Source organism: Mesoplodon bidens, assembly GCF_964165515.1.
Source record: "Mesoplodon bidens genome assembly, chromosome: 11".
In the NCBI taxonomy this organism is placed as follows: Eukaryota; Metazoa; Chordata; class Mammalia; order Artiodactyla; family Ziphiidae; genus Mesoplodon; species Mesoplodon bidens.
Window position 1 is genome coordinate 45,563,203 of NC_138167.1, and position 26,678 is coordinate 45,589,880.

The 26,678-nt window shown below is 44.3% G+C and overlaps 2 protein-coding genes across 6 annotated transcripts in view; one reads left to right on the top strand and one right to left on the bottom strand.

Moving 5' to 3' along the window:
• The window catches only part of SLC4A8 (solute carrier family 4 member 8), a 79,760-nt gene that overhangs the window by 51,897 nt on the left and 1,185 nt on the right, over positions 1-26,678 (bottom strand). For all 5 annotated transcript variants that reach the window (XM_081249676.1, XM_081249679.1, XM_081249678.1 and 2 more), the window contains exons 2-4: positions 9,840-9,921; positions 2,091-2,237; positions 1,446-1,581 (exon numbers count right to left, since the gene is read on the bottom strand). In XM_081249676.1, the coding sequence (XP_081105802.1) occupies positions 1,446-1,581; positions 2,091-2,237; positions 9,840-9,921 (365 nt within the window). The remainder of the gene's footprint in view (positions 1-1,445; positions 1,582-2,090; positions 2,238-9,839; positions 9,922-26,678) is intronic.
• On the top strand, positions 12,170-12,792 carry LOC308625369 (THO complex subunit 7 homolog; the record flags this gene model as incomplete). The annotated part of the gene is made up of 1 exon (XM_081249483.1): positions 12,170-12,792. Exon 1 carries the CDS (start codon positions 12,178-12,180, stop codon positions 12,790-12,792), a length of 615 nt encoding a protein of 204 aa, XP_081105609.1. The 5' UTR covers positions 12,170-12,177.

Here is a 26,678-nt window from a genome sequence, read left to right on the forward strand (position 1 = left end):
ACAGATCTCATCTATATCATATGGATACACTGACAAATCACATTAATAAAATGATAATATTTATCTTTTTAAAAAGCCTATCTGGGGGGCTTCCCTGGTGGCGCAGTGGTTGAGAGTCTGCCTGCCGATGCAGGGGACACGGGTTCGTGCCCCGGTCCGGGAGGATCCCACATGCCGTGGAGCGGCTGGGCCCGTGAGCCATGGCCGCTGAGCCTGCGTGTCCAGAGCCTGTGCTCCGCAACAAGAGACGCCACCGCAATGAGAAGTCCTCGCACCGCAACGAAGAGTAGCCCTCGCTCGCCACAACTAGAGAAGGACAGCGTGCAGCAGTGAAGACCCAACGCAGCCATAAATTAATTAATTAATTAATTTACAAAAATAAAAAGCCTATCTGTGTGACCTTCACACGCTGGCAAAGACAGAATGACAAGGCGAATTGTCTCCTTGCTTGGTACCAGGTTGACTGGCTTGTTTAATCCTCTCTACCCAGGGAACACACCCACGGATACAGCAGGTATCCAGGAAGCGCTGTTCCAATGAGAGGTAGAGCCACGCTTCGCTGGTTACCCACCTTACCTTCTTCCCCGAGGCTCAGGTACGCCGGCTTTGTATCACCCAGAAGTCTCACTTGTCAGTCACTGCAGGAGCTCTAGACATGGCCCTGGTCAATCTGAGGGCTCTTCTGGGGTTTGGGCCTTAGACAAGCATAGTCACTCTACAACTAATCCAGGGAGGCCTACTGTTGGGCTGGCTATAATCCCAAAGGTATCTGTGAAGTTGGACTGTCCGATGGGATGTCTCAAAAATTCTGGAATTTCCAGTGAATTAAAACCCAAATTATGCTATGGTTCACATGCAGGAAAAGCCTGGACCTACGCTATGTCTGCTGGGCTAGGTCTAAACCAAGGCAGCCCCCTCAGGCATCTTATAAACCAGACCTTTTTTTTTTTTTTTCTTTTTGCGGTACGCGGGCCTCTCACTGTTATGGCCTCTCCCGTCGCGGAGCACAGGCTCCGGACGCACAGGCTCAGTGGCCATGGCTCAGGGGCCCAGCCACTCCGCGGCATGTGGGATCCTCCCAGACCGGGGCACGAACCCGTGTCCCCTGCATCGGCAGGCGGACTCTCAACCATTGCGCCACCAGGGAAGCCCAAGCCAGACCTTTAATATTAAGAGCCCAGGAGCTAGTAAGAGAGGACCCCCTTAACGTTCTGTGTTTCTGTCACCAATCCCAGGCTCAAGGTCAACTGACATAGGTATTACCACAGACATGACAAAGAGGCCAACATCAAGACTTCCCACAGAGGACCCTAGCACCTCAGTCCCCATGTCAGTCGTCATGTCTCCCATGAAGAAATAAAAGGCAGGCAGGCCTGTCACTCACGGAAAGGCACACATTTGTCTGCCCCAAGCAAATCTGGACCCAGGCTACCTTAAGGCCTCACCTGGCTGTCTCCCTCCACTCGGCATCTTCCCCCTCTTTCAGGCAGATCTCATCCAGTTCTGTGAACAGTTCGTGAGGCACGTGCTCTTCATCCTCCTCGGTGCCAAGAATGAACTGAACACGCTGAGATGGTGTGTCTGGAAAATCAGCCACGGAGAAAGGTCTGCTCCCAGCCTCAGCTTAGAACAGAAATAGCATCCTGCCATATTCAGCGCACCTGGGGGCCTCACAACTTCAGGAACATACAGAAGATAATCCTGAACTCAGGTCAAAAAGATTTCTTTATTCCCAGAAAAAAAGCTATTCTTTGGAAGCAGTTTCATGGGAGGAAAAAATTATTAAGTAAGACCATTTGAAGAAAACCCATGAGAAACTAGAAATCTGATGAATTTGATCAAAAAGAATGGCTAATTCTCTAGCAAATGATTTCACCTTCTATGATATTGATTTGGGGGGCCTGAACTGTGAAGTTTTCAGGAAGATACTTTTGATTCTCAGAGGTATTTCTTCTTCCTGGAAGCAAGCTGGGGAAAGTCTGTGGAAGAGAATCAAGACCACCCCCTGCTCCATGTCCATCCCATACCCCTTTGGCCTCACCAGGCCTCCCCGCATGGACACCCACCCGCCCTCCCTCCCGAGGTGTTACCATGGGCCAGGGCCTCGGGGCCTTCCTCCCCCTGGCTGGCTCCCTTGCCCCGCCCTCGTCTCCGATGCTTCTGGCCATGGGTTCGGTGGTGCCGATGGCTCTGCCGGCCCAGCGGCATCCGGACCCCCACGTACAGAGTCCTATGACCTGAAAAGAAGCAGAAGGTCTGTGGAGAGAACTCCTTTAGGAAAAGGAGGCTAGTATATATGAGAGGGGAGAAGAAAAAGAGTACAGTCCTTTGGCCTGGTCACAACGCTGTAATGACAAAACTTCAAAGACCTCCAGGACTGAAGCTGTAGAGATGGGGGAGTTGAAGGTCTCAGTCCTGTACGTGGCTGCAAACCTCACAGGAATGTTGTTAAGATCAAAGGAAATAATGGGCGTGGACATGATTTGCAAACCGTAGAGTCCGAAACAAACGCTAGTTGTTGCTACTACAACAATTTGAGCAATTGATAAAACGTGATGCAGTCATGCCATGATGCCTACAGCAGGTCTCGGCAGGGAGGCCATTTGAGAAAGTGGTTAAGTGCTCAGGTCAACCTGCCCGGGTCCAAAACTTGACTTCATCTTTCACTAGCCGTGTGACCCTCAACAAGTTATCTAATCTCTCTGTGACTGTCTTTAAAAAGGAATACTGAAGCTTATTCTTTAAACTCAGAAGATTTTTGTGAGAAGCAAATAAGAGATGTATGTAAAATGCTTAACACGATGCCTGGAATCAATTTTAGCAGCCAGTAAATTCCAGGATCAGTTTCCATTATATTTTTTCTGCACCATCTAGAATAGCAGTGAGAGACTAGTTACAAATCATAGGGGGCATAAGGCTGGGAGCATAAGGGAGAGATATTAACTATTTTACAAAAAGAGGGGAACACAAGAAAGTAAGTGATCCCCTAGTGTTCCTCTCCAGTTCCTCCTTCCTACTCTCTCATTCCATCCATAAACATTATTTTGTTTTGTGCCTGACTTCCAGGCCTCTCTCACCTCCACCTGGTTTCCCCGGTCTTCCTGGTGAGCCTGGAGCCCAGAATCAGTAGCTGCAGGGATGCTACACCTGGATACACAGAGCAGTGATCTTCCCACACTTCTGCCCAGTTACTGCTGCTCGACACTCTGGATCTCAGGCTGCCCCCACACATCTTCCACCACAGGAGCTGTTACAGTCTTTAGTCACTGACTTCAAATCCACAACCTTACCCACACTTCCTCTGAGCAGGTGACCTTGCTTCATATTGTACTGAAAAGACAGGCCCTGTCCTGGGAACTCCCTCCATTCTCAGTCAGGCTCACTTTCCTCCTCCAGCTTTTCCTCTTTTCCAGGCTAATGAGCATCGCCTCCCACCCCACTGGGTCCCACTCCATCAGTTATCTTCAGTCTCTCCTTTCCATCCATCCCTTCCACAGGTTTCTCAAGTCCCTCCTACCTAAAAAGGAAATATTCCTACCATATGACCCAGCACTTCCACTCCTGGGTATAGAGTTGAAAAACACAAAAATACTAATTCGAAAAGATACATGTACCCCAATGTTCATAGCAGCATTATTTGCAAAAGCCAAAATATGGAAGCAAACTAAGTGTGCATTAACCAATGAATGGATAAAGAAGATGTGGTACATATATACCATGGAATACTACTCAGCCATAAAAAGAATGAAATAATGCCATTTGCAGCAACATGGATGGACTTGGAGGGCATTATGCTAAGTGAAATAAATCAGACAGAGAAAGACAAATACTCTATAATATCGCTTATATGTGGAATCTAAAAAATGCAACAAACTAGTGAATAAAACAAATAAGAAGCAGGCTCACAGATATAGAGAACAAACCAGTGGTTACCAGTGGGGGGGGGGGGAGGCGGAGGAGGGATAGGCAATATAGAAGTAGGGAGAAAAAAGGGTTATTATGGAATTATATGAAATCACGTGTGTGAAACTTTTGCACACTATAACGATTTAAAGAATCTTTCATTCAATAAATAAATATTTTAAAATAAAATTAAAAAAGAAATGTTCCCAGTGCAGTGCTATTCTCCCAAGTTTCTGCCTGTCCCCTTCCCTTCTCCATCAAGTCATGTTAAAGAACAGTGTACTGACCTAGCTCCCTTTCCTCACCATCCCCTTGTTCCACAGCCTCTGCACGTGGCCGCTCTCCACTGAAATTGCCCTCATTAGGGATGCCAAAGCCCACTAAATCACCAAACCTCTATCATCTTACGTGTCTCTCAGTTCAATTCAACAGACTTTCTGCAGAGCCCACCATGCTCCAGGCAGCAGCCCCATCCCTTGACTACTTCCTCCCCTTGGTGGTCAGGGCTTCTCCCATACCTGTACCACTGCCTTCCCTGGCTCACTTGCACTCCTCTGACTGCTTCTCCAGCCTTACCACAATCCACCAAAGGAAGGTTCCCCAGATTTCTGTCCTTGGTCCCTTTCTTCTCTCTTTTTAGTGATATTTGCTCTCCTGATTTCAAAGTTTACTTCTGCAAATGATCCCCAAATCTTTACCTCCAGTGACTCAATATGTTCCAAAGGAAACTCAGCAGCCTCCATCTCAAATCAGACTCATACTCACTTCTATGTTTCTGTTCATGGCATTCTCTCAACTTTCCAGGCTTGAAATCTCAGCATTACCTTGGATTTCCACCTTGCCCCTCAGCACTCCATCCCATAGATTAGAGATGTCAAGTCTTTCTCTCCTCCCACTTGGACAACAGCAGGGGCCTCCTTCCTGCCTCCCCCACCAATTCGATCCTACAAACAAACCCTCCGGAAGCACTGCTCTGATCACGGCTCACTCTTACAGTCGGGACCCTTCATGCTCCAGCAAGCTCAGGCCCCAGCCTCCTTTCTAGTTTTTTCTTCCTCTAGAACAAATTATACATTCAACAGGGAAACAAAGGGAAAGCTCTCTAAAAGAACTGAGTGATCATCTCAAGAGAGATCAAAGTGGAAATCGCACACATGCTCCCACCAAATAAATGTTCTGGGGGGAAAATATCTAGAGATGTACACCTTCTGCATCTACACCAACAACAGAACAGCCTGGTGGGTTTTTTTTAAATAAATTTATTTATTTTATTTATTTATTTTTGGCTGCACTGGGTCTTCACTGCTGCTCGCGGGCTTTCTCTAGTTGCAGCAAGTGGGAGCTACTCTTCGTTGTGGTGTGCGGGCTTATTGCGGTGGCCTCTCCTGCTGCAGAGCACGGGCTCTAGGCACACGGGCTTCCGTAGCTGTGGCACGTGGGCTCAGTAGTTGTGGCTCACGTGCTCTACAGCACAGGCTCAGTAGCTGTGGCACACAGGCCCAGATGCTCCGCAGCATGTGGGATCTTCCCGGACCAGGGCTCGAACCCACGTCCCCTGCGTTGGCAGGCGGGCTCTCAACCACTGCGCCACCAGGGAAGCCCAACAGCCTGGTTTTGACTCTGTCTCCTCCTCATGGCCTCAGGTGATGCTCCCACCCTCACCTCACACTCTCCTCCACCTAAACCAAACTGCTCTTCCACAGATGTACCAATGCTTTCCGGACGCTGACTTGCCTCACTCCTTCAAGATTCATCGCAAATGCACCTTCCTTCTTGGTATTCTTGCTGATCCCCCTGATCAGAGGTGCTGCCTCCTTCCTGTAAACCCTGAGTCCTTGGCTAGCATTCTCTTATGAACTTATCTTGTGCCTTGCATTAAAGTTAGGCATCTATCAGTCTTTCTCCCGCTATTCATCTGCAAGCTCCTCAAAGTCCCAGGTCAGACCTTCTTCCTCCTGGAATCCCTCACATAACAAAGCTTGGTATCTTCCACATGGTCATCGCTCCACAAATATTCAGAAAATGGAATACCTCCTAGGTGCCTCCACCAGGAACATAACCCCTTAGGATCCCCTCAGGAGTACACAACCTGAACTAAGAAGGCCTCTGATCTGAAGGGGGTCACAACAGGAACATGTAACCAAAGTGAATGTGTTTCGAGTGGATGAAATACTCACCAGGGCATGGGATGATTGAGAAGGTCCTAGCCAGCCTGAGGATGGAGAGCTTATTCCAGGAAGAGTTCCTGGATAAGGGGACTTTGGAAAGAGTTACCAAGGAAGACTTTTCCTTCTCTAAGAAATTTTTTTGGTCCAATCAGTTCCCACAAACATTAGCCAACCACAGCACCTGCCTTTTGAAAACACCAGAGAGACAGGCAAAAATGAAAACAAGCCCCAGCAGGACACAGAGCTAAGAATGACTGAGTGGTTATCAGAAAACTAGGCATCAGTTTCTAGGCTGGAGACTTGGAAGCAGGGACTTGGATATTCTGAGTGAAATCAAAGAAGAAGACAAACAAATAGACACTGGGAAATGAATACAGCACCAATAAAATCCAGTCCATCTAACGGGATTCTGCAGCCCAATGACTTTACTAAACCAATCCTGTGGTCACTTTGCTGGCCTTTCAACTGCTCTCCTACCCACACAGTCTTCATCCCCCTCATCTACCTACCTACTCCCCTAAATTCTGCCTTCTTTCCAGTCTTTTTTCTAGTTATTGTCAAACCTACTCTCTGGGGACTGTGTGCAAATACAAGTATTCATTCAGTAAAAACTTATTAGAAGATGTAATTTTAGAATTTATTTTTAAACTAAGTATGTACACACGTACAGAGAGCAATCATTAGTGAACTGGGATGGAACCTTGCAGAGCAGGACAGAAATCACAGGGGGAGCCCACCCTGCAGATGGAACCCGGGCCTTCCGAGGCGGAGTACATTCCAAGCACACTGTTTATCAAGCATGCGCACAGAACTCATCAGCTCACACGGACGGGTGTCCCATCCCCTGGGCTTCAGGTTGACACAAAGTCAGTAACCGCGGGGCGAGTCTAACATGTGGAGCACATGCAAGCCTTTTTTTTTCAACTTATAACTAAGGCCAAATGGCTCTTACCTCTGTTAAAAACTTATTAGAAGGTACCAAACTTACTCTAGGATTCATTAGTCTAGTAGTTAATCAGGAATAATGATCTGCCAGAAAAGACAGAAAAAGCCATTCCTCTAATTAAAGCCACTGCTCGGTGGTGTTTTGGGACTGGGAGAGTCCGCTGAAGCAATCATGGACTATTATTGCTCTTTGTGAGTTTCTCTTCGGAAATCTGTCCTACTGTTTGCTTTCGACTCTTCCCATGTATATAAAAAAAGCCATGTTATGGTTTAATGCACCTTCTCCTGCTGATGGAGTTAATTTTTGCAAAAAAAAAAACACGTTTACAAGTCTCTAACAATGTCCAGAGACTACATCTCAGAAGTAGTTCTCAAAATGGTTTATGTCACGTGGTGTAGAGGGTATAGAACAAAGGGGAAGGAAGACCCAGAGCTTTATCTGCAGCCGCAGAACCTTGTATCATGGCACACATGGCAAATTCGAACACAGTTAGAACACTTTACTTGTCTTCCATCAGAGTGGGACTGATTTTATTCCACGCCTTCCAGAGACAGCACTTCCCTGAGTGCAGCCTCACTGAGCCCTAGGGCTGCCCTCGGAGTGAGTCAGGGTGGGGCCCACAGCATAGCCGATCCTACAGCAAATCCCAACTTCCTCTTCTCCTCTCCGGAGCTACTTGAGAACCACATCAGGCCTGAGGAGTGGGCACTATTTGTCCCCCATTGCCTGTAGTGCTTTTTTTTTTTTTTTAAGTGCTCACATAAATAAGATTCTAGTTTTCCAAAAGGTCTATGTATAAAGGACCGTTTTCCCCTAGCAACGCCATCATCACAGACGGCCTTCTTTTACAGGAAAATGGATACTTTGTAAGGAATAGATGATGTCATATTGAGAAGATGCTCCTACTGCTAATTACTCAACTGACCTCTGTGATGGAACCCAGTCCTCGGGATCCAAGAGTGTTTGCCCAGGCTTATTATTACTCCCAAGTAGATAAGAGTGTTCATAAATGGTTACCTCTTTGCTGAGGGCAAAGGTCTAGTGGGCCCAGACAACTAAACTAAAAGTAAAAGTACCCCCACAGTACAGTGAGATGGTAGGGAGGCAATAGGATTATCAGGGTGGGGCAACACATAAAAATGTTCATATGATGGAGCAAGGAGCTGAGGCTGGGTGGTTAACGCTGGGTACCGTCCTCCCTTGCAGGCAGTGTGGCAGAGTGGAAAGAGCAGAATTCCATCCCAGCCTCACCTGCTGTTAGGCTAGATGACCCTGAGCAGTTTCCCCATCACGTAAAATAGGGATGATGCCTACCTGCCTGGGTTGCTGTGAAGATTGAAAAGACAACTTGTACAAAGTGCCTAATCAAATGCCTGTCACACAAGGGTCATTCAACAAAGGTTAGCCTCCCACCTCCACACCCTTCCTTCTTCCCCTTTCTCCCAACTGCTGAAACCCACACTGGCTCCTCTTCCATCTGGTCAAAATAACTTCGAAAGCTTGACCTTGATATGTCTGAACTCCACTGACCTCCACAGAGCCACCCACATAAGTTCTCACGGTAACAGACCCAGAGGATGAGTCAGCCTCTACAGCTTTGGCTCTCCCATCCAAAGGACAAGTTTTCTCTGGAGACCGTACAACTTTGATGGGAAAAAAAACCCAGCACAGGAACAAGCAGTACAGAGAGAACACATCACGTGCTGTCTCAGTCATTAGAAAGGTACTGTATCATAGTCTTCAACGTTGCAGGAGATGCTGCAGAGATTGCGCAAAGGCTTTTGAGCCAAATGTGGGTTCCCGTTCAAGCTATAGTGGACGCGAGCCTTTCTTTAATAAAACTGAGCATTGCCATCATTACCAGGAAACTAGGCTCCGTGGGAAAAAGGAAAGCAGAAGGACAGCACAGAAGGGTCATGGGGGAGTGGGGGTGGGAGAGGAGAGAAAGGAAGAAGAGCCTTGATACGGTAAACTAGATAGAGCAGGTCAATTAACAGGCCTCTTCCTTCCCTTCCACTTCAGTGGGTTTTTATACAACTCTATGCTGTGAACTCTCAGCAAATATGTTATAGGTGCGTGTGTGTTTTCCCTTTTCTTGTTTAGATGAAAATACCAGGCAGAAATGGGTATAGTTAGAATGGGAAGAGCATACATTGGAAATGGGGTAAAAACAGGGTTTTATGGCCAAACTGAGTTTTTAAAACTATTTGTATTTTATTTTCTTTTGTATAAATTTGTATCTATATTTCCAAGCAGTTGTCAAGAATCAATAAACTGATCTGAGGTCTTCCCTGGTGGCGCAGTGGTTGAGAGCCCACCTGCCGATGCAGGGGACACGGGTTCGTGCCCCGGTCCGGGAAGACCCCACATACCACGGAGCGGCTGGGCCCGTGAGCCATGGCCACTGAGCCTGCGCGTCCAGAGCCTGTGCTCCGCAACGGGAGAGGCCACAACAGTGAGAGGCCCGCGTACCGCAAAAATAAATAAATAAATAAATAAATAAACTGATCTGAGTGCTTCACATTCTCAAGGAATAGGTCATTTATTAATATTTATATTGGACTTTACTGTGCTGAAAGTACTGTCTCACAAGCTGTCTGTCTACTAGATCCTAACAGTGAGACAGGTATTATTATCCCTACTTTTATTTAACAGATGAGGAAAATGAGGCTAAGTGAAATTAAGTGATATTTTCCCAAGGTCTCACAGCTAGTGAAGAAGAGTTAGGACTCCAACCCAGGTCTCCTGATGGTAAAGCTGCTCCTCCCACACCAGGCTGCCTCTTGCTGATTTCCCTCGGTACATAGAACAGCAGTGCTCACCTTCCAACTCTTCTTTCTCATAGTGGATGTTGAGAATTGTACTGGTCCCACCCTGATCCACCACAGCTTCTTCATCTGGTCTCTGTTGAAACATAAATTAGTAGCCACAGTAATACCCATACATTCATTCAAACACTCATTCAAGTGAATTCCCTGGCGATCCAGTGGTTAGGGTTCCAGGCTTCCACTGCAGGGGGCATGGGTTTGACCCCTGGTCAGGGAACTAAGATCCCGCATGCTGCGCGCCCCCCCCAAAAAAAACAAACAACACTCAAGTACCGTGTGTATGCCACACCCTTTATGCAACACTGAGGGGGAAAACCCAATGGTTTACAGATATTTTTTTTTTAACTTTTTTTTTTTTTTTTTTTTTTTTTGCGGTACCTGGGCCTCTCACTGTTGTGGCCTCTCCCGTTGCGGAGCACAGGTTCCGATGCGCAGGCTCAGCGGCCATGGCTCACGGGCCTAGCCGCTCCGCCGCATGTGGGATCTTCCTGGACCGGGGCACGAACCCGTGTCCCCTGCATCGGCAGGCGGACTCTCAACCACTGCGCCACCAGGGAAGCCCAAGTTTACAGTTATTTTTAATTTCAATCTCACAATATCTCTGAGATGCAAACATGGCAGCCATTCTTTCTCACTTCATAAATAAGCAGCCCGATACTCAGAAAACTTTAAGTAATTACTGCCCAAGGTCTGAAATATGGTAAAAGGCAGAGCGAGGACTGAGTCCAGGTCTTGTGACTTCAGATCCTGTGCCTTTCCCACCCCTCCCCACTCCACCCATACGTCTATATAACATCTTGGCATTTTGCAAGTGGTGTCAACCACATTGTCTCATTTAGTACAAGCTGGTGTCCTTGACCTCTGTTTACCACTCTGTCCTTGAACTTCTCCACCCTGCTCCTCTGTCCCATCCTAAGTCTCATCTCCTTCTTCTAACCATAATTCCCAAGGAAAAGCACTCTATCTTTTGTTTCCCACGCTTGAGCCTTACAATTTCAACAGTAGCCTGAAGCTGTGAGGATCAGTATTTGACAAACCGTCAGAATGTCACGCCTCAAGATCCATGTGTCTAAAACCCAACTAATCTGCCTTCCAAACTAGTACCCTGTGCCCATTTATTTACTCCTACCCATGACTCCATCACTTCTTAGTGTACATTTGAAATCTCAAACTTATTTATTCATCCATTCCATGTATTGAGTGCCTATCATATGCCTTCCAGGAAACAGTTCCTTTTTCTTATCAAGTCCTCGTTTGCAATTTCTCTCGAATTCACCCTCATCTCTCATCCTCTGTATCCTCCACTGTCCAGCCCTTTCAAACATAGAGGACACTTTTTCAGTTATGGAACCACACTCATTTTCTTCCCTGAGGGCTGCCCCTCGGCCTAGAACTATCACCCTCTCCCTGCTACTCCCACGTCCATCACCAGCAGCTAACACTTGTTCATCATCCCATAGATCGCAGCCTAAATGCACTTCCTTAGAAGGCTTCCCTGACTACCTCCCATTAGTATGCCCCCACAGCACACTGTATTTCTCTTTAGTAATGAAATGTCTCTGCTCCTTAAGGGAGGGACCATATCTTTCTTCCCGTTTCCCCAGCACCCTGCAGACTTTTCACAAAATAGGTGCTCAATAAATCTTTGTTAAAAGAACAAAGATAATGGCATCTACCTTATCAAGACCCTCACCAGATCCTGAATTATTTCAAATAATTATTTCCTTGACAATCAATTTCCTTTACCAAACCTGCAGCTCTAGCCAGGCTCTCTGATCCTGTAGGCACCATACACATTCCACACTGTCTGGTCATCTAGCAGGTCCTTCCCCAACTCTCCAGCACACCAAATCCTCACCATCCTTGTAGATCCTGCTCAAATTTCCAGCTTCCGGTTCTAATTTTACTGTTTTATAGTTGCCCACCTATGCTCCCAAATAAGGCAACCCTGAACATAAAGCAATCCATTTTCCCAATGAAAAGATTCAAGAACAGTTTTCGAGGCCAAACTTTTAGGGAAGTAGGTAAAATAGTCAAATGTCAATTTACAGTATTTTATTTATGAATTTAGTTTTATAGGCATCTTTCAAATTATATATTATTACTACCATGGAATAATCTCCAAGATATAATATTAAGTTTGAAAAGCAAGGTGCAGCGGCCGCCCCCGGGCAGTTCGGGGAGCGCAGGGCCGCCGCCGCTAGGCGGCGGCAGAACGGACGGCCGCACGCGCCGCCGTCTCCATAGCTGTTTACCCGGCTGCATTGTGGGAGTTTGACTTCCATCGCCGCCAACCGCAGCCTCAGCTTGTGCCGCTGCCGCCGCCCAAGCCATGGGGCCCGTGACTGACGACGAAATCATACGGAAGCGTCTCCTAATTGATGGAGATGGCGCTGGAGATGATCGGAGAATTAATCTGCTAGTGAAAAGTTTCATTAAATGGTGCAACTCTGGATCCCAGGAAGAGGAATACAGCCAGTACCAACGTATGCTGATCACACTGTCCCAGTGTGAACTTTCAATGGGCAAAACTTTGCTGGTATATGATATGAATCTCAGAGAAGTGAAAAATTATGAAAAAATTTACAAAGAAATAGAATGTAGCATTGATGGAGCACGTAAAAAAATTGCTGAGTGCAAAAAGCAAATTCTTCAAGCAAAACGAATGCGAAAATATCACCAAGAATATGATGCATTGGCAAAAGTGATCCACCGTCATCCAGACAGGCGTAAGACATTAAAGAAACTAGAGGCTCTGGTAAAAGAATTAGCGCATCTTTCACGTATTAAAGAAAGTGTTGAAGATACGCTGGAATTGAGAAGGAAACAGTTTTACGCTCTTCTTAGTATCGTCCATGAACTTAAGCCAATACTGGAAAATGATGAAAAACTCTTAAAGGTAGAAGCAGCTCAAGAAACAAGCGTGGAAACTGATCCTAAACCATAGAACAACTAACCCCTCACCATTCCCAAGAATATTGAAGCAGCAACATGATCTTAGTGTGTTCAGAATTTGTTGTACTCTTGAGACATTTAAAGTTTTGGCAGTGAACTACTTTGCTTTTAAATATTAATGCACAGTTCATTCATATTTCTTTACACAAAGGAAGATGACTTCATTGTATATTTGTTTTTTATTGAAATGCCTTTTTTATACTTAAAAGGTAGGAAGCAACATCCAAAAATGTTTTCAAGCCAGATATGTTAGTGCTCGTTGGTATTCTAGGTAGTTTTTAACTGGTAACATTGATTTGGTCACAAAATAAATGGAAGATAGTGAGAAGGTGGCATTTCTAGGATGTATATGAGAAAATGAGTCAATTTCTGGAAATCGTACCACTTTTGAAAATGAAGTCCATGGACAGGCTCTCAGGAGGGCTGTGAACTTGTGAAATTTGTAGAAAATGTTTGTGATGTATGCTTATTGTGGGAGAGGTTCCATGATAGTAAGAATTACTAATACCAGAGGTAATTACAAGATGCAAAGTAAATCAATATGTATTACTTTCTAGATCTGTCCTTAATACTTGAGCAATGTGGTTGTTAAATGTTTTATTGAAATGTTTTCTCTCTATCGTTTTGTTCTGTAGAAGTCATTTTGAAGAGTCTTGCAAGAGGATTTCATGATCTTTTTTAAAAATTAAACTAAATCTGAATCACTTGTAATTGTCTTAAGTATTGAATTACATGTCTAATACTTGTTAGGTTCCATCCTTATCCATTTATTTTAGTTCAGAAACATGGCACTTTGCATGAATCATACCTTAATAATGTTACATTTTTGTAATTTTAATACAAACTCGTATCTTTAAAAAAATAAAAAAGATGGGGCTTCCCTGGTGGCGCAGTGGTTGGGAGTCTGCCTCCTGATGCAGGGGATGTGGGTTTGTGCCCCGGTCCGGGAGGATCCCACGTGCCGCAGAGCGGCTGGGCCCGTGGGCCATGGCCACTGGGCCTGCACGTCCGGAGCCTGTGCTCCGCAGCGGGAGAGGCCACAACAGTGAGAGGCCCGCGTACCGCAAAAAATAATAATAATAATAAAAAAAATTAAAAAGATAAATAAAAAGCAAGGTGGAGGAAACTGTTTAATTTGCTAACTTTTATCTAAGAAAGGGTGTTGGAACAAAAACATCTGCTTACACTTAAAAACATACAAAGGAAGAATGAGCCGTAGAAGTGTTTTTAAATAGTTACCTACAGAGGAGGGAATGGGGTAAAGAAGATAAGGATAGAAACTAAATTTCTTTGAAGATAACATTTTGCACATTTTTAACATAATTTTAAAACAAAATTAATTTAATTAATTTTTTTAAAAAACAATTTTACATTTTAAAAAGCAATTCCCACAAATCAAAAACAAAATGAAAACAAGTGCCAAACTGATGGCATAACTATTCCAAGAGAACTTATTCCAAGTAACTTTATACCATAAAGTTATAACTGACAACGTTCTTAGTGACATATATCCTAAGGACAAAAAGAATTTGAAAAGATCTTAAACTGCTTTTTAGTTGTCATACTGTTGGTTGTAGTGTTGGTGTTAATTTCTGAGACTGTTGTGTATTGTGAGATAAAATATATGAGTGATTATGTGAACTTTCTCTGGCACTCTCAGTGCGATTGAGACCTGGGGTTCTCAGAAGGTATGAAAACAGATACAGTTGCAGGACACATAGTCCTGAATTTGAATTGGAAGCACTGGAAGTATCAACAATGATATATCTTTAAATACTTTAAAATTTGTAAATTTATATTTCCTAGCTCCGTCCAGACTAAAGGCCTAGAAAAAATGATCAGCCGGGCTTCCCTGGTGGCGCAGTGGTTGAGAGTCCTCCTGCCGATGCAGGGGACACGGGTTCGTGCCCCGGTCTGGGAAGATCCCACATGCCGCGGAGTGGCTGGGCCCATGAGCCATGGCCGTTGAGCCTGCGCGTCCGGAGCGTGTGCTCCGCAACGGGAGAGGCCACAACAGTGAGAGGCCCGTGTACAGCAAAAAAAAAAAAAAAAAAAATGATCAGCCAATAGTAATAAGTATCATTAGCACCTAGATTGTGGTCTCTTAAAATGCCATTTTCTCTTAAAAGACACTCAAAGAACATCAGTAAGGGTAATAATGGTAACAGACTGAATATATCAACTATGTTTAAATCCATGAGTTCACCATGTCACTTTAAAAATTAGCTAATTGGTCAACATTGGAGGATAATACTAGCAAACCAACTCATTATTTTGCAAAATGGTAAAAATTTATCCCGGCTTTCCTATTTAAATTGTACCGTAGAGTGGTACCATAGAGTAGATGAGAGAAGTTTCTTATTATAGAAAAGAATAAATGAAGAAGGAATGTTAGAATTAGAACATCGCCATTTTGCAATCCCTAATGGACTGCATTGATTTTCAAGGCCACTAATATCACAAAAAGAAAGACAACCAGACACTGTTTGCCTCCTAATGGGAGACCTTATCACCACCCATGAAGTAATCTCACCAAATAAATTGTCCCTGTCTAAATCCAAATACCAATTTACTGAAAATACAAAGAAACAGAGTTCAGTGGGAAAAAAATACCACAGGAATATAATCAGCAAAATCCAGACTATGGAAAACTCTATAGCTATACAACAAATCCTCTCCCCACCATCTTTTTTAAAATAAATAATTGCAAGAAGAGAAAGAGAGAGGAAGGCAAAACCAATAGGTTAAAAGAGACAACAAACCAATCTCAATATGTGGACTTAATTTGAATACTGATTTAAACTAACTAAAATAATTTTTAGCTATTTATAAAATAATTTTTAAAGTTATGACATTTGAGACAATCAGAAATTTTTATCTTTTATGATATTAAAGAAATTATTTTCCCTTTAGGTGGTACTATGCTTATTTTTTAAAGAATCCTTATCTTTTAGTATTCATACTGAAATATTTACAAACGATTACAGATACATAAAATAATGTTAACTTAGAAATACTACTTTTCTCACATTTTATAAAGTAATGTTATTCAAAATCTTCAGATGCATCTTTAACATCAATGTTTTCCTCATTACCATAGATGCTTTGAGTCAATTTCCCAGAGCATGTCAGTTTCACTTCCAGCTAAGTTGTAAAGACTCTCATAAAATAAGTCAAGTCCTTTCTGAAGAATAACTTTTAGGTGGAAAAAACTTACCTTTATTTTAGACTTATTTGTTATCTGTGAATTTCCTGACAGCAGGAGTCACATATTTTCATCTTTTTGTTCTCCCAGAGCCTAATACAGTAGCTTACCACTGTAAGTAGCCTGTGCTCCTGTAAGTTACAGGAGGGCAGGTACTGTGTCTTATGTTCACCACTATGTACCTAGCACCTAGTACAATGTCCAGTATGTGGTGGGTATCCAATACATTTTGATGAGTAAATATTTATTAGTTTTTTTAACTCTTTCTCATATGATCATATATTTCTCCTCATAAAACTTCACATATATGTATTACCTATATACATATATATGAGTAATTTTTCATGTTGGCTTCCCCACAGGTTTGTAATATCTGGAGGGCAGGGACCAATTAATTACAACACTTAGTACTGTCCACAGACACCTCACACAGCATAGAACACAGCAGGAGTCTGGAGTGGGGCTGTGGTGCAGAGGGAGGGATGACTGATTACTTGACTCTAAGACTATAAAATATAAAGAGCAAGGTCAATCATCTAAAATATTCAGGTTGAAAATCAACTTGTTTGTTTCCCTAGTTTAGATTGGTTAATCACAGTCTAACGTCACTGAATAAATGTTCGTCCACTTTCTTTGTCCTGCCAAAGAAAACAGAGCCATTGTCAAACACTATCAGCCAGAGCATTTGAAAGGTCAGGCTTGAATGTGAATGTGTGGCCCTCGATTGGATCCTGGTTCAAATAAGCCAACTATTTTAAAAAACTATAAGGTGCTAACAGAAATTTAATCAACTGGATGGGTATATAATATTAAAGAATTACTGTCAATTTTTAAGTAAAATAATAATACAGGAGTACATCATTTTATTGTGCTTCACTTTATTGCACTTCACAGATATTGTATTTTTTACAAATTGAAGGTCTGTGGCAACCCTACATGAAGCGAGACTATTGGCAACATTTTCCAACATCATTTGCTCCCTTCATGCCTCTGTGTCACATTTTGGTCATTTGCAATATTTCAGACTTTTTCATTATTATATTGTTATGGTGATCTGTGATCAGTGATCTTTGATACTACTATTGTAATTGTTCTGGGGCACCACATACCATGCCCATTTAAGACAGCAAACTTAATCGATAAATGTTGTCTGTGTTCTGACGAGCAGTTCCCCATCTCTCTCCCTCTCTTCAGGCCTCCGTATTTCCTCAGATACAACGATATTGAAATTAGGCCAGTTAATAACCCTACAATGGCCTCTAAGTGTTCAAGTGAAAGGAAGAGTTATACGCCTCTCACTTTAAGTCAAAAGCCAGAAATGATTAAGCTTAGTGAGGAAGGCATGTTGAAAGCCGAGATATGCCAAAAGCTAGGCCTCTTACACCAAACAGTTAGCCAAATTGTGAATGCAAAGGAAAAGTTCTTGAAGGAAATTAAAAGTGCTACTCCAGTGAACACACCTATGATAAAGCAAAACAGCCTTACTGTGATGTGGAGAAAGTTTTAGTATTCTGGATAGAAGATTAAACTAGTCACAACATTCCCTTAAGCCAAAATGTAATCCAGAGCAATGTCCTAACTCTCTTCAATTCTATGAAAGCTGAGAGAGGTGTAGAAGCTGCAGAAGAAAAGTTTGAAGCTAGCAGGGCTTGGTTCATGAGGTTTAAGGAAAGAAGCCGTCTCTATAACATAAATGTGCAAGGTGAAGCAGCAACTGCTGATACAGAAGCTGCAGCAAGTTATCCAGAAGATCTAGCTATCTCAGATAATCGATGAAGGTGGCTACACTAAAGAACAGATTTTCAGTGTAGACAAAACAGCCTTCTATTGGAAGAAGATGCCATCTAGGACTCTCATAGCTAGAGAGGATGTCAATGCCTGGCATCAAAACTGCAAAGGACAGGCTGACTCTTGTTAAGGGCTAATGAAGCTGGTGACTTTAAGTTGAAGCCAATGCTCATTTGCCATCCCCAAAATCCTAGGGCCCTTCAGAATTATGCTAAGTCTATTCTGCCTGTGTTCTATCAATGAAACAACAAAGCCTGGATGACAGCACATATGTTGACAACATGGTTTACTGCATATTTTAAGCCCACTGTTGAAATCTACTGCTCAGAAAAAAGGATTCCTTTCAAAATATTACTGCTCATTGACAATGCCCCTGGTCACCCAAGAGCTCTGATGGAGATGTACAATGAGATTCATGTTGTTTTCATGCCTGCTAACACAACATTCATTCTGCAGCCCATGGATCAAGGAGTCATTTTGAATTTCAAGTATTATTATTTAAGAAATACATTTCATAAGACTGTAGCTGTCATAGTGAATCCTCTGATGGGTAGAGGCAAAGTAAATAGAAAACCTTCTGGAAAGGATTCACCATTCTAGATGCCATTAAGAACATTCTTGATTCTTGGGTAGAGGTCAAAATATCAACATTAACAGGACTTGGAAGGAAGATGATTCCAACCCTCATGGATGACTTTGAGGGGTTCAAGACTTCAGAAGAGGAAGTAGCTGCAGATGTGGTGGAAAGAGCAAGAGAACTAGAATTAGAAGTGGAGCCTGAAGATGGGACTGAATTGCTGCAATCTCACCATGAAACTTGAACAGATGAAGAGTTGCTTCTTATGGATGAGCAAAGAAAGTGGTTTCTTGAGATGGAATCTACTCCTGGTGAAGATGCTATGAAGATTGCTGAAATGACAACAAAGGATTTAGAATATTACATGAACTTAGTTGATAAAGCAGTGGCAGGGCTTGAGAGGACTGACTCCAATTTTTTTTTTTTTTTTTGGCGGTACGTGGTCCTCTCACTGTTGTGGCCTCTCCCGTTGCGGAGCACAGGCTCCGGACACGCAGGCTCAGCTGCCGTGGCTCACGGGCCCAGCCGCTCTGCGGCGTGTGGGATCCTCCCGGACTGGGGCACAAACCCGCATCCCCTTCATCGGCAGGCGGACTCTCAACCACTGCACCACCAGGGAAGCCCCTGACTCCAATTTTGAATGAAGTTCTACTGTGTGTAAAATGCTATCAAACAGCATTGCAGGCTACAGAGAAATCATTCGTGGAAAGAAGAGTAAATGGATGTGGCAAACCTCATTGTTGTCTTACTTTAAGAAATTGCAACAGCCAGCCCAGCCTTCAGCAGCCACCATCCTGATCCATCAGTAGGCGTCAGCATCAAGGCAAGATCCTTCACCAGCAAAAAGATTATGACTTGCTAAAGGCTCAGATGATGGTTAGCATTTTTTAGCAATAAAGTATTTTTTAATTAAGGTATGTACATTTTTAGATATAATGCTATTGCACACTTAATACATTACAGTATAGTATAAACATAGCTTTTATATGTACTGAGAAACCAGCAAATTTGTGCAACTTGCTTTATTGCAATATTCACTTTATTGTGGTGGTCTGGAATTGAACCTGCAATATCTCCAAGGTATGCCTGTATTGTGATATGGCGATTATGTCATTTTTTTTTTAAAAAGGGCCCTTAATCTTAAGTGATACATACTTAATTATATGATGTCTGGGATCTGGAGAATGGGTAGACCCATAAATGAAACAAGACAGGTTGTTTGTTCATTGTTGGAGCCAGGTCATGGGGTACTTCAAGTCTCTCTACTTTGGTATATGCTTAAAATGTTCCATAAATTTCAAATATATTAAAGTTTGCTTAAAATCATAAAAAATGAAAAGAAAGGAACATCAAGTCTCATTGGTCTGTGCCTGCTGCAGATTACTCGCCAGTTGATTATTACTTCCTCTGATACCGTCATTATTTATGGCTGAGAGGATTTCTTAACCATGGATTTCCAGGGTTCCTATGAATGGGCTTCAGAGGATTATGTGTGAGGGTGCATTTTTCTTGGGAGAGGGTCCATAACTTTCATCAGATTCTCAGGGGAGCTTGTGACTCAGAAAATATTAGAATCATGAGAACCACACTGTGTAAGTTTAGGAGAAAAAGGAAAGGAGGGAGGGAGGGAAAGAGAAAGGGAAAGAAGGATGAACTAGAGAAAAGACCCTGTTTCTGTATGTCTTACTGGCTCATGAGAATGACCCACTATGTAAATGTGAATTGACTTGGGTGCCTACCCAAAGGACTAAGTAAGATAAAAAGAACTGAGAGGGTTAAATACGCATTAAAACATTGAAATTGCAAAGCACATCATGAGAAAGAAAGCACTGTTATAAGCCTCGACAAATGAATGAATTATAGCTGAGTAGCAGACCAGATTCTCACTTACAGTTAATGGACAAGTTAAAAGGCACGGGTGGGGCTGAGTCTTACATAATGGCCCCAGATCCTTGAAGCAGACACAGAGGCTGCAGGCGAGGGGGAAGCAGCAGGCAGTGGAGCCCACCTTGAGCCCTCTCCCTCACCCCTCGCTGCGGCTCCACTCTGAACCTGCAGGGTGGTAGTACTGCCAGACTCAGCTCAGCCTCCCTTCCTGCAATCAGTCTCAGACTCTTTCACCTCCAAAGCCCCTTTCATCTTAATTTTTTTTTTGGCTGCTTTGGGTCTTCGTTACTGCGCGTGGGCTTTGTCTAGTTGCGGCGAGCGGGGGCTACTCTCAGCTGCGGTTCAGGGGCTTCTCATTGCGGCGGCTTCTCTTGTTGCGGAGCACGGGCTCTAGGTGCGCGGGCTTCAGCAGTTGCGGCAGGCGGGCTCTAGAGCGCAGGCTCAGTAGTGGCGCACGGGCTTAGTTGCTCCACGACATGTGGGATCTTCCCGGACCAGGGCTCGAACCCGTGTCCCCTGCACTGGCAGGCGGGTTCTTAACCACTGCGCCACCAAGGAAGTCCCCCCCCCTTTCATCTTTAATCCAATGTTTTCAGGTAACACCCTCCTACCCCACCCACCCAACAATAACAACAACGAGTCAAGTATTTATTGAGTTCTGATACACAATCACTTTTAAATCAACAAATACAGAAGTGACTTCCAGGGTTTCTAATCAACAAATTGAGTCACCACAATTAGTACTGGGAACAAATATTTACTGAGCACTTACTGTATACCTAGCATTGTGCTTTACACATCTTACCTCACTTAATCCACACAACAGTCCTAAATCAAGGCTAAGTAAGATCTCACAAGAGTTAAGTGAGATAGGAGGAACGTCAGCTCAAGTCTCTCTGTATTAACATTACATACTACAATGCATTAACATCATACACTAACATTGCCAAAAGCAAAGAACCTGGTCATTTTAGAGAGCTCTGGTCACCTAATCACGGATTAATGTCCACAGTGAAAACAGCTCAAGATCGTCATATTATTACCTTCTTAAATCCTTGTACTTCACACTGCCTTTACTGACCAGAATTCCAATACTTCTCCATCTCCTTATTCACTTCCAACTCCCTCTTCATCCAGAAAGCCCATGAATTCTGACCCCCTGAATCTGACCCACAGATCCCCAACTCTCTAATGCCCTCAATTTGACTTCCTCAATGAATGCAGACAACCTAGAGCAAGAAAAAGGGGTTCCATGAGGATGTATGCAGCTGTTCTAGACCCCCTCTCAGTGGCCGTGAGCTCCTGAACACCCACGAGCTTCCTATTCTGATTCTTCAGCAGCCTGCTAGGGGACTAAAATTCCAAAGTGGCTCTGGCTTCTCAGTGATTTTTTTATGGAACCCCACTTGGAGTCACTCCTGTTCCATACAACTTACTAGTTAGCACATCGTGGTTGGCAGAATAATGGCCCCCAAAGGACTTGCACATCTTAAGCCCTGGAACCTATGAATACGTTACCTTACACGGCAATGGGGAATTAAGGGTGCAGATGGAAACAGGGTTGCTAATCAGTGGACCTTAAAATAAGGACATTATCTGATTATCCAGTGGGATCAATGTAATCACAAGGATCCCTAGAAGTGGAAGAGGGAGGCAGAAGAGTGCAGCTGGAGGACGAGGTTTGAGGACAAAAGCAGTGTCTGAGAGATGCTGTGTTGCTGGTTTTGACTGTGGAGGAAGGGAACTGTGCGCCAAGGAATGCAGGCAGCCTCACGAAGCTGAAGAAGTTAAGGAAACAGATTCTCCCCTAGAAGCTCCAGAAAGAAACAGCCCCATCCAACACGTTGATTTTAGCGCAGTGAGACTTGTGCTGAACTTCTGAACTACAGAACTGTAAGATAATCAATTTGTGTTGCTTGAAGCCAGTAAATTTGTGGTCATTTGTTAGGGCAGCAATAGACACTCATACATACATTAATGGCTTTCTAACTAGCAAAACCAGAGTGAACTTGTTACTACCTTACAGGAAACAACCAACCTCTCCATTATCTCAGATTTGCTGCTGTTACCTAGCAGCAGATTTAGAACACATTGCTTGTCTGTGTCCTGATTACCACTGTGGCAGGCTTAACTGAGAGCCCTGTCTACCCTGCCAAGGCAAACCATGAACTAAGACAATTATCTACAAGTTCAGAAGGAAGTAAATTTGCAAACTGAATTGTCCCCCCAGCCTGCCTCAATTCTCTGCTTGGCAGGAAAGTCCACACCTCTCCTACTGAAGCTCCCCAGCAGAGCTGGTGAGGCCAGATAAAGAGAATGCTCACCTGTTCCCCAGTTCCCACACAAGAAAGGAACACCTAGTGCGTGGGGAGGGGCTGGAGGCGTATGGATTGTACATTGCGAGGCAGTAAGAGGAGAAGCTGCTATGGTTGATACTTTTGTTCAGTAACATTCAGCAAATACATACTGACTGCTTTCCATGAACTGACCATGACCCTCAGAAAAGTTATCCGCTCACTACAGAGCCATTCATTCACTCAGCAAATATTTATTGAGCACAAACACGTGCCAGGGCCACTGAGCACTAGCATCCGAGAGTTTTTCAGGTCTACTTTAAAACATAAAGTGTGACTCTCTTCCCATCCACCAAGCTTCCCAGTTATCAGCCATTCACCAGGATTTGTTATTCTGAAGATTTCTTCAAAATTTCCCGTTCTGAGTTGGCCTGATTCACCTAAAAGCCTTGGTAATTGCCCAAATTCACTTACTCCCCTCTCCGCCCTCCACTTGCACCCTCTCTGAACCTCCCTGCGGTTCCCAGCACCACCTGGCTCAAGTGCTTCTGGGTTCAACCTCTCCAGCCTTCTCTTCCAAAACTTCTTTCTGCTCAGTCCTGAAAGTGCTGATCAGAGAATTTTGAAGCTACAAGTTGTCCCTAGTTCCAGTCCAAACTAGGAGCTCTCCCTCAAGCTTTCTGATCTTCTTCCACTCTTACTATCCCTTTTAAGAGCTCACTGACTCCTAAAATTGCAATAACCACCTCCAGAGATCTCATCAAAATTCAATAATGCAGGGCTTCCCTGGTGGCGCAGTGGTTGAGAGTCCGCCTGCCGATGCAGGGGACGCAGGTTCGTGCCCCGGTCCGGGAAGATCCCACATGCCACGGAGCAGCCGGGGCCGTGAGCCATGGCCGCTGAGCCTGCGCGTCCAGAGCCTGTGCTCCCCAACGGGAGAGGCCACAACAGTGAGAGGCCCGCATACCGAGAAAAAAAAAATTCAATAATGCAGGCCTTCATTAATTCATCCTAAACTCCACCAACAGCCGCCGAGCTGGCCTCCTTCATTCCAGCTCTTCCCACTCTAATACATCCTTTGTACACCTTGCCACATGTATATTCCCAGACACGTTTAAGTGCTCATTTTTAATCAGTCACTGGTCTAGGTGTCAGAGACACAAGCCACGGTAATGTAGAGTGATTAAGGACACTTCTTTAGAGACGGCCAGCTCTGCCACTTCTTAGAAGTTACTTAACCACTCTACATCTTGGTTTCCTCATTTGGAAAATAAGCATAATAAGGGCATGTAAGTTTCAGGGTTATTGAGAGAATTAAAGGAGACAATGCATGGAAAGCACTTGGCAGCATACCTGGCACATGGCAAGCACTCAATACAAGTTAACTTACATAACCAACAACATGAAAGGGAGCTGGCAGGTTAGCAGCAGCGATAAACATGTAGATTCCACAAGTAAGGGATGGAAGAAGTTATAGCACGTGGTGGTGGTTGTGAGCAAAAAAAGACTGAGTGATAAATTCTGATGGTGACGTGGAGCCAGACGTTAAAGATTCAAATGGAATGTTCTAGGTGGAGAGGAGGGGAAAAGTTTTCCAGCTAGAATACCTGAGCAAAGGCACAGCAGCAGAGAAAGGGGAGCTTTTGTGTAATAAAGCAATGGCCATCTGAGGCTCTGGGCTGATACTGACGAGACCAGGAGCACCTTAAAGAAAAGTACATTGACTTTGGATACAAGAGAGTTGTTCATTCACTCAGCAACTGAGCACAGGTTTTATACCAGGCACTGTGCAGATGACAAGATTTTCAACCCAGTCCCTGCCCTCATGAAGCTTCTATTTGAAAAGACAGTAATCAAGAAATCAAAACAAGAACACTCCAGATAAGTTATATATACTATTAAGAAAAGAAAGCAGAATCATATGAACGAGATTAACTGCGAGTCGAGGCCAAGGAAAGCCACCCTGAGGAGGGGGCATCTGAGTTGAGTCACGAGAAGGCCCAGGTAGAAGAATGTCCACAGGAATAACAAGAACACGCTCTTGAGGTGTGAAGGAGCTGGTCATATTGAAGGAATGGAAAGACAGCCAGTGCAGGGGTGCGTGGTGAGAGAGTGGAGGAGAGGTCGTCAGGGAGGGTGGGCAAGGCCCAGGTCACAACGAAGCTTGGTAGGCCACAATAGGGAGTTTGGATTTTATTCTAAAGTGCACTGGGAAGCCACTGAAGGGTTTCCAGATAGGGTATGACATCTGATTTGTGTTTTTAAAAGCTCTTTCTGGGGGACTTCCCTGGTGGCGCAGTGGTTAAGAATCTGCCTGCCAGTGCAGGGGACATGGATCCGACCCTTGGTCCGGGAAGATCCCACATGCCGCAGAGCAACTAAGCCCATGTGCCATAACCACTGAGCCTGCGCTCTAGAGCCCGCAAACCACAACTACTGAGCCTACGCACCTAGAGCCCGTGCTCCACAACAAGAGAAGCCACCCCAATGAGAAGCCCACACACTGCAAGGAAGAGCAGTCCCTGCTCACCGCAACTAGAGAAAGCCCGCAGGCAGCAATGAAGACCCAACGCAACCAAAAATTAATTAATTAATTGATTAATTGTTTTAAAAAAAAGCTCTCTCTGGGACTTCCCTGGTGGCTCAATGGTTAAGAATCCGCCTGCCAATGCAGGGGACACGGGTTCAACCCCTGGTCTGAGAGGATCCCACATGCCGTGAAGCAACTAAAGCCCTTGTGCCACAACTAATGAGCCTGCGCTCTAGAGCCCGTGAGCCACAACTACTGAAGCCTGCATGCTCTAGGGCTTGCATGCCACAACTACTGAGCCCATGTGCTGCAACTATGGAAGCCCCTGCACCTAGAGCCCATGCCCTGCAACAAGAGAAGCTACCGCAATGAGAAGCCACGCACTGCAACAAAGAGTAGCCCCCGCTCGCCGCAAGTAGAGAAAGCCTGCACTTAGCAACAAAGACCCAACACAGCCAAAAAAAAAAAAAAAAAAAGCTCTCCCTGGCTGCCATGGGGCAAGTGGACTGTAGAAGGAAGAGCAGAAGGAAACTGTTAGGAGCCAGCACAGTAGTCCAAACCAGAGAAAACAGCCTAGACTTAGGTTATTTAGATGCGATGCCTGGAATCTCAGTTTACACCAAGTTACACAGTCTGGTCACTTTGCAACGCCTGCTCCCTTCCACACAGCTCAGTTGGCTTAGTTGGTAATTTTCAATCGATTGACTGTGTCTCCCCCAAGTCACCCCCATTTCCTTTCCTCCTTCTATACTTGTTTCTTTTCCACCCTATATCTCAAGTACCCATTTGCCCATCACCTGACTCAGCCTTTACGAGGTCCTGCTGTTTCCACTCTATTCTTTGCTCTCTCGTCACCCCACTGCCCACAAAAGTTTCATGAACTAGATACAAAAGAGATAATTATTTTCTGTCCTATCCCAGAAGCACTCAGGAATTATCGTTTTCACAGAGCACTAACAGAAGCCTGGGGGTTATTATGATCTTGACAATACAACAGGAACACATTCTGCATGTTAAGGACACTGTCTCCTCACATTCGTTCCAGCCTGTTCTCCCTGCTGCAGCCAGAGAAATCTTTCAGGAGGAGAATGTAATCATGATCTCATTAGCTCTCATTCTCTCTCTGGCTCCTCTCTCTTTCTCTCTCTCTCTGTATGTTATGACCCCAGAGTACATCTCACACCATTCCCCTCATTGCTCCCTATGGCTCCATCCACAATGGCCTTCTTTCAGGTCTTCTAACCAGATGTGCCTCCTCTGCTGTTCTTCGTCTCCAAAGCCCTTTGATCTCCCTCTTCCCTCCGTTGACACTTATTCTTTAGATCTTTGCCCAAATTTTCTTCCTTAGCACAATCTGTGATCTGAGACCAAAGCTGGAACCATTGTGATATACACTCACAGTACTGCATATCTTCCTTTCTAAGCACGCATCACAGTTTATAAATAATACATTTATTTGTGTGACTGATTAAAATGGTTATTCACACACACACAGACACACACACACACAGACACACTCAATGGGATCATCTAGTAGTAAACTATTACCAGGAAGAAGAGGAGTGAGTCAGTGATACCCATTTTGCTACAAACTCAA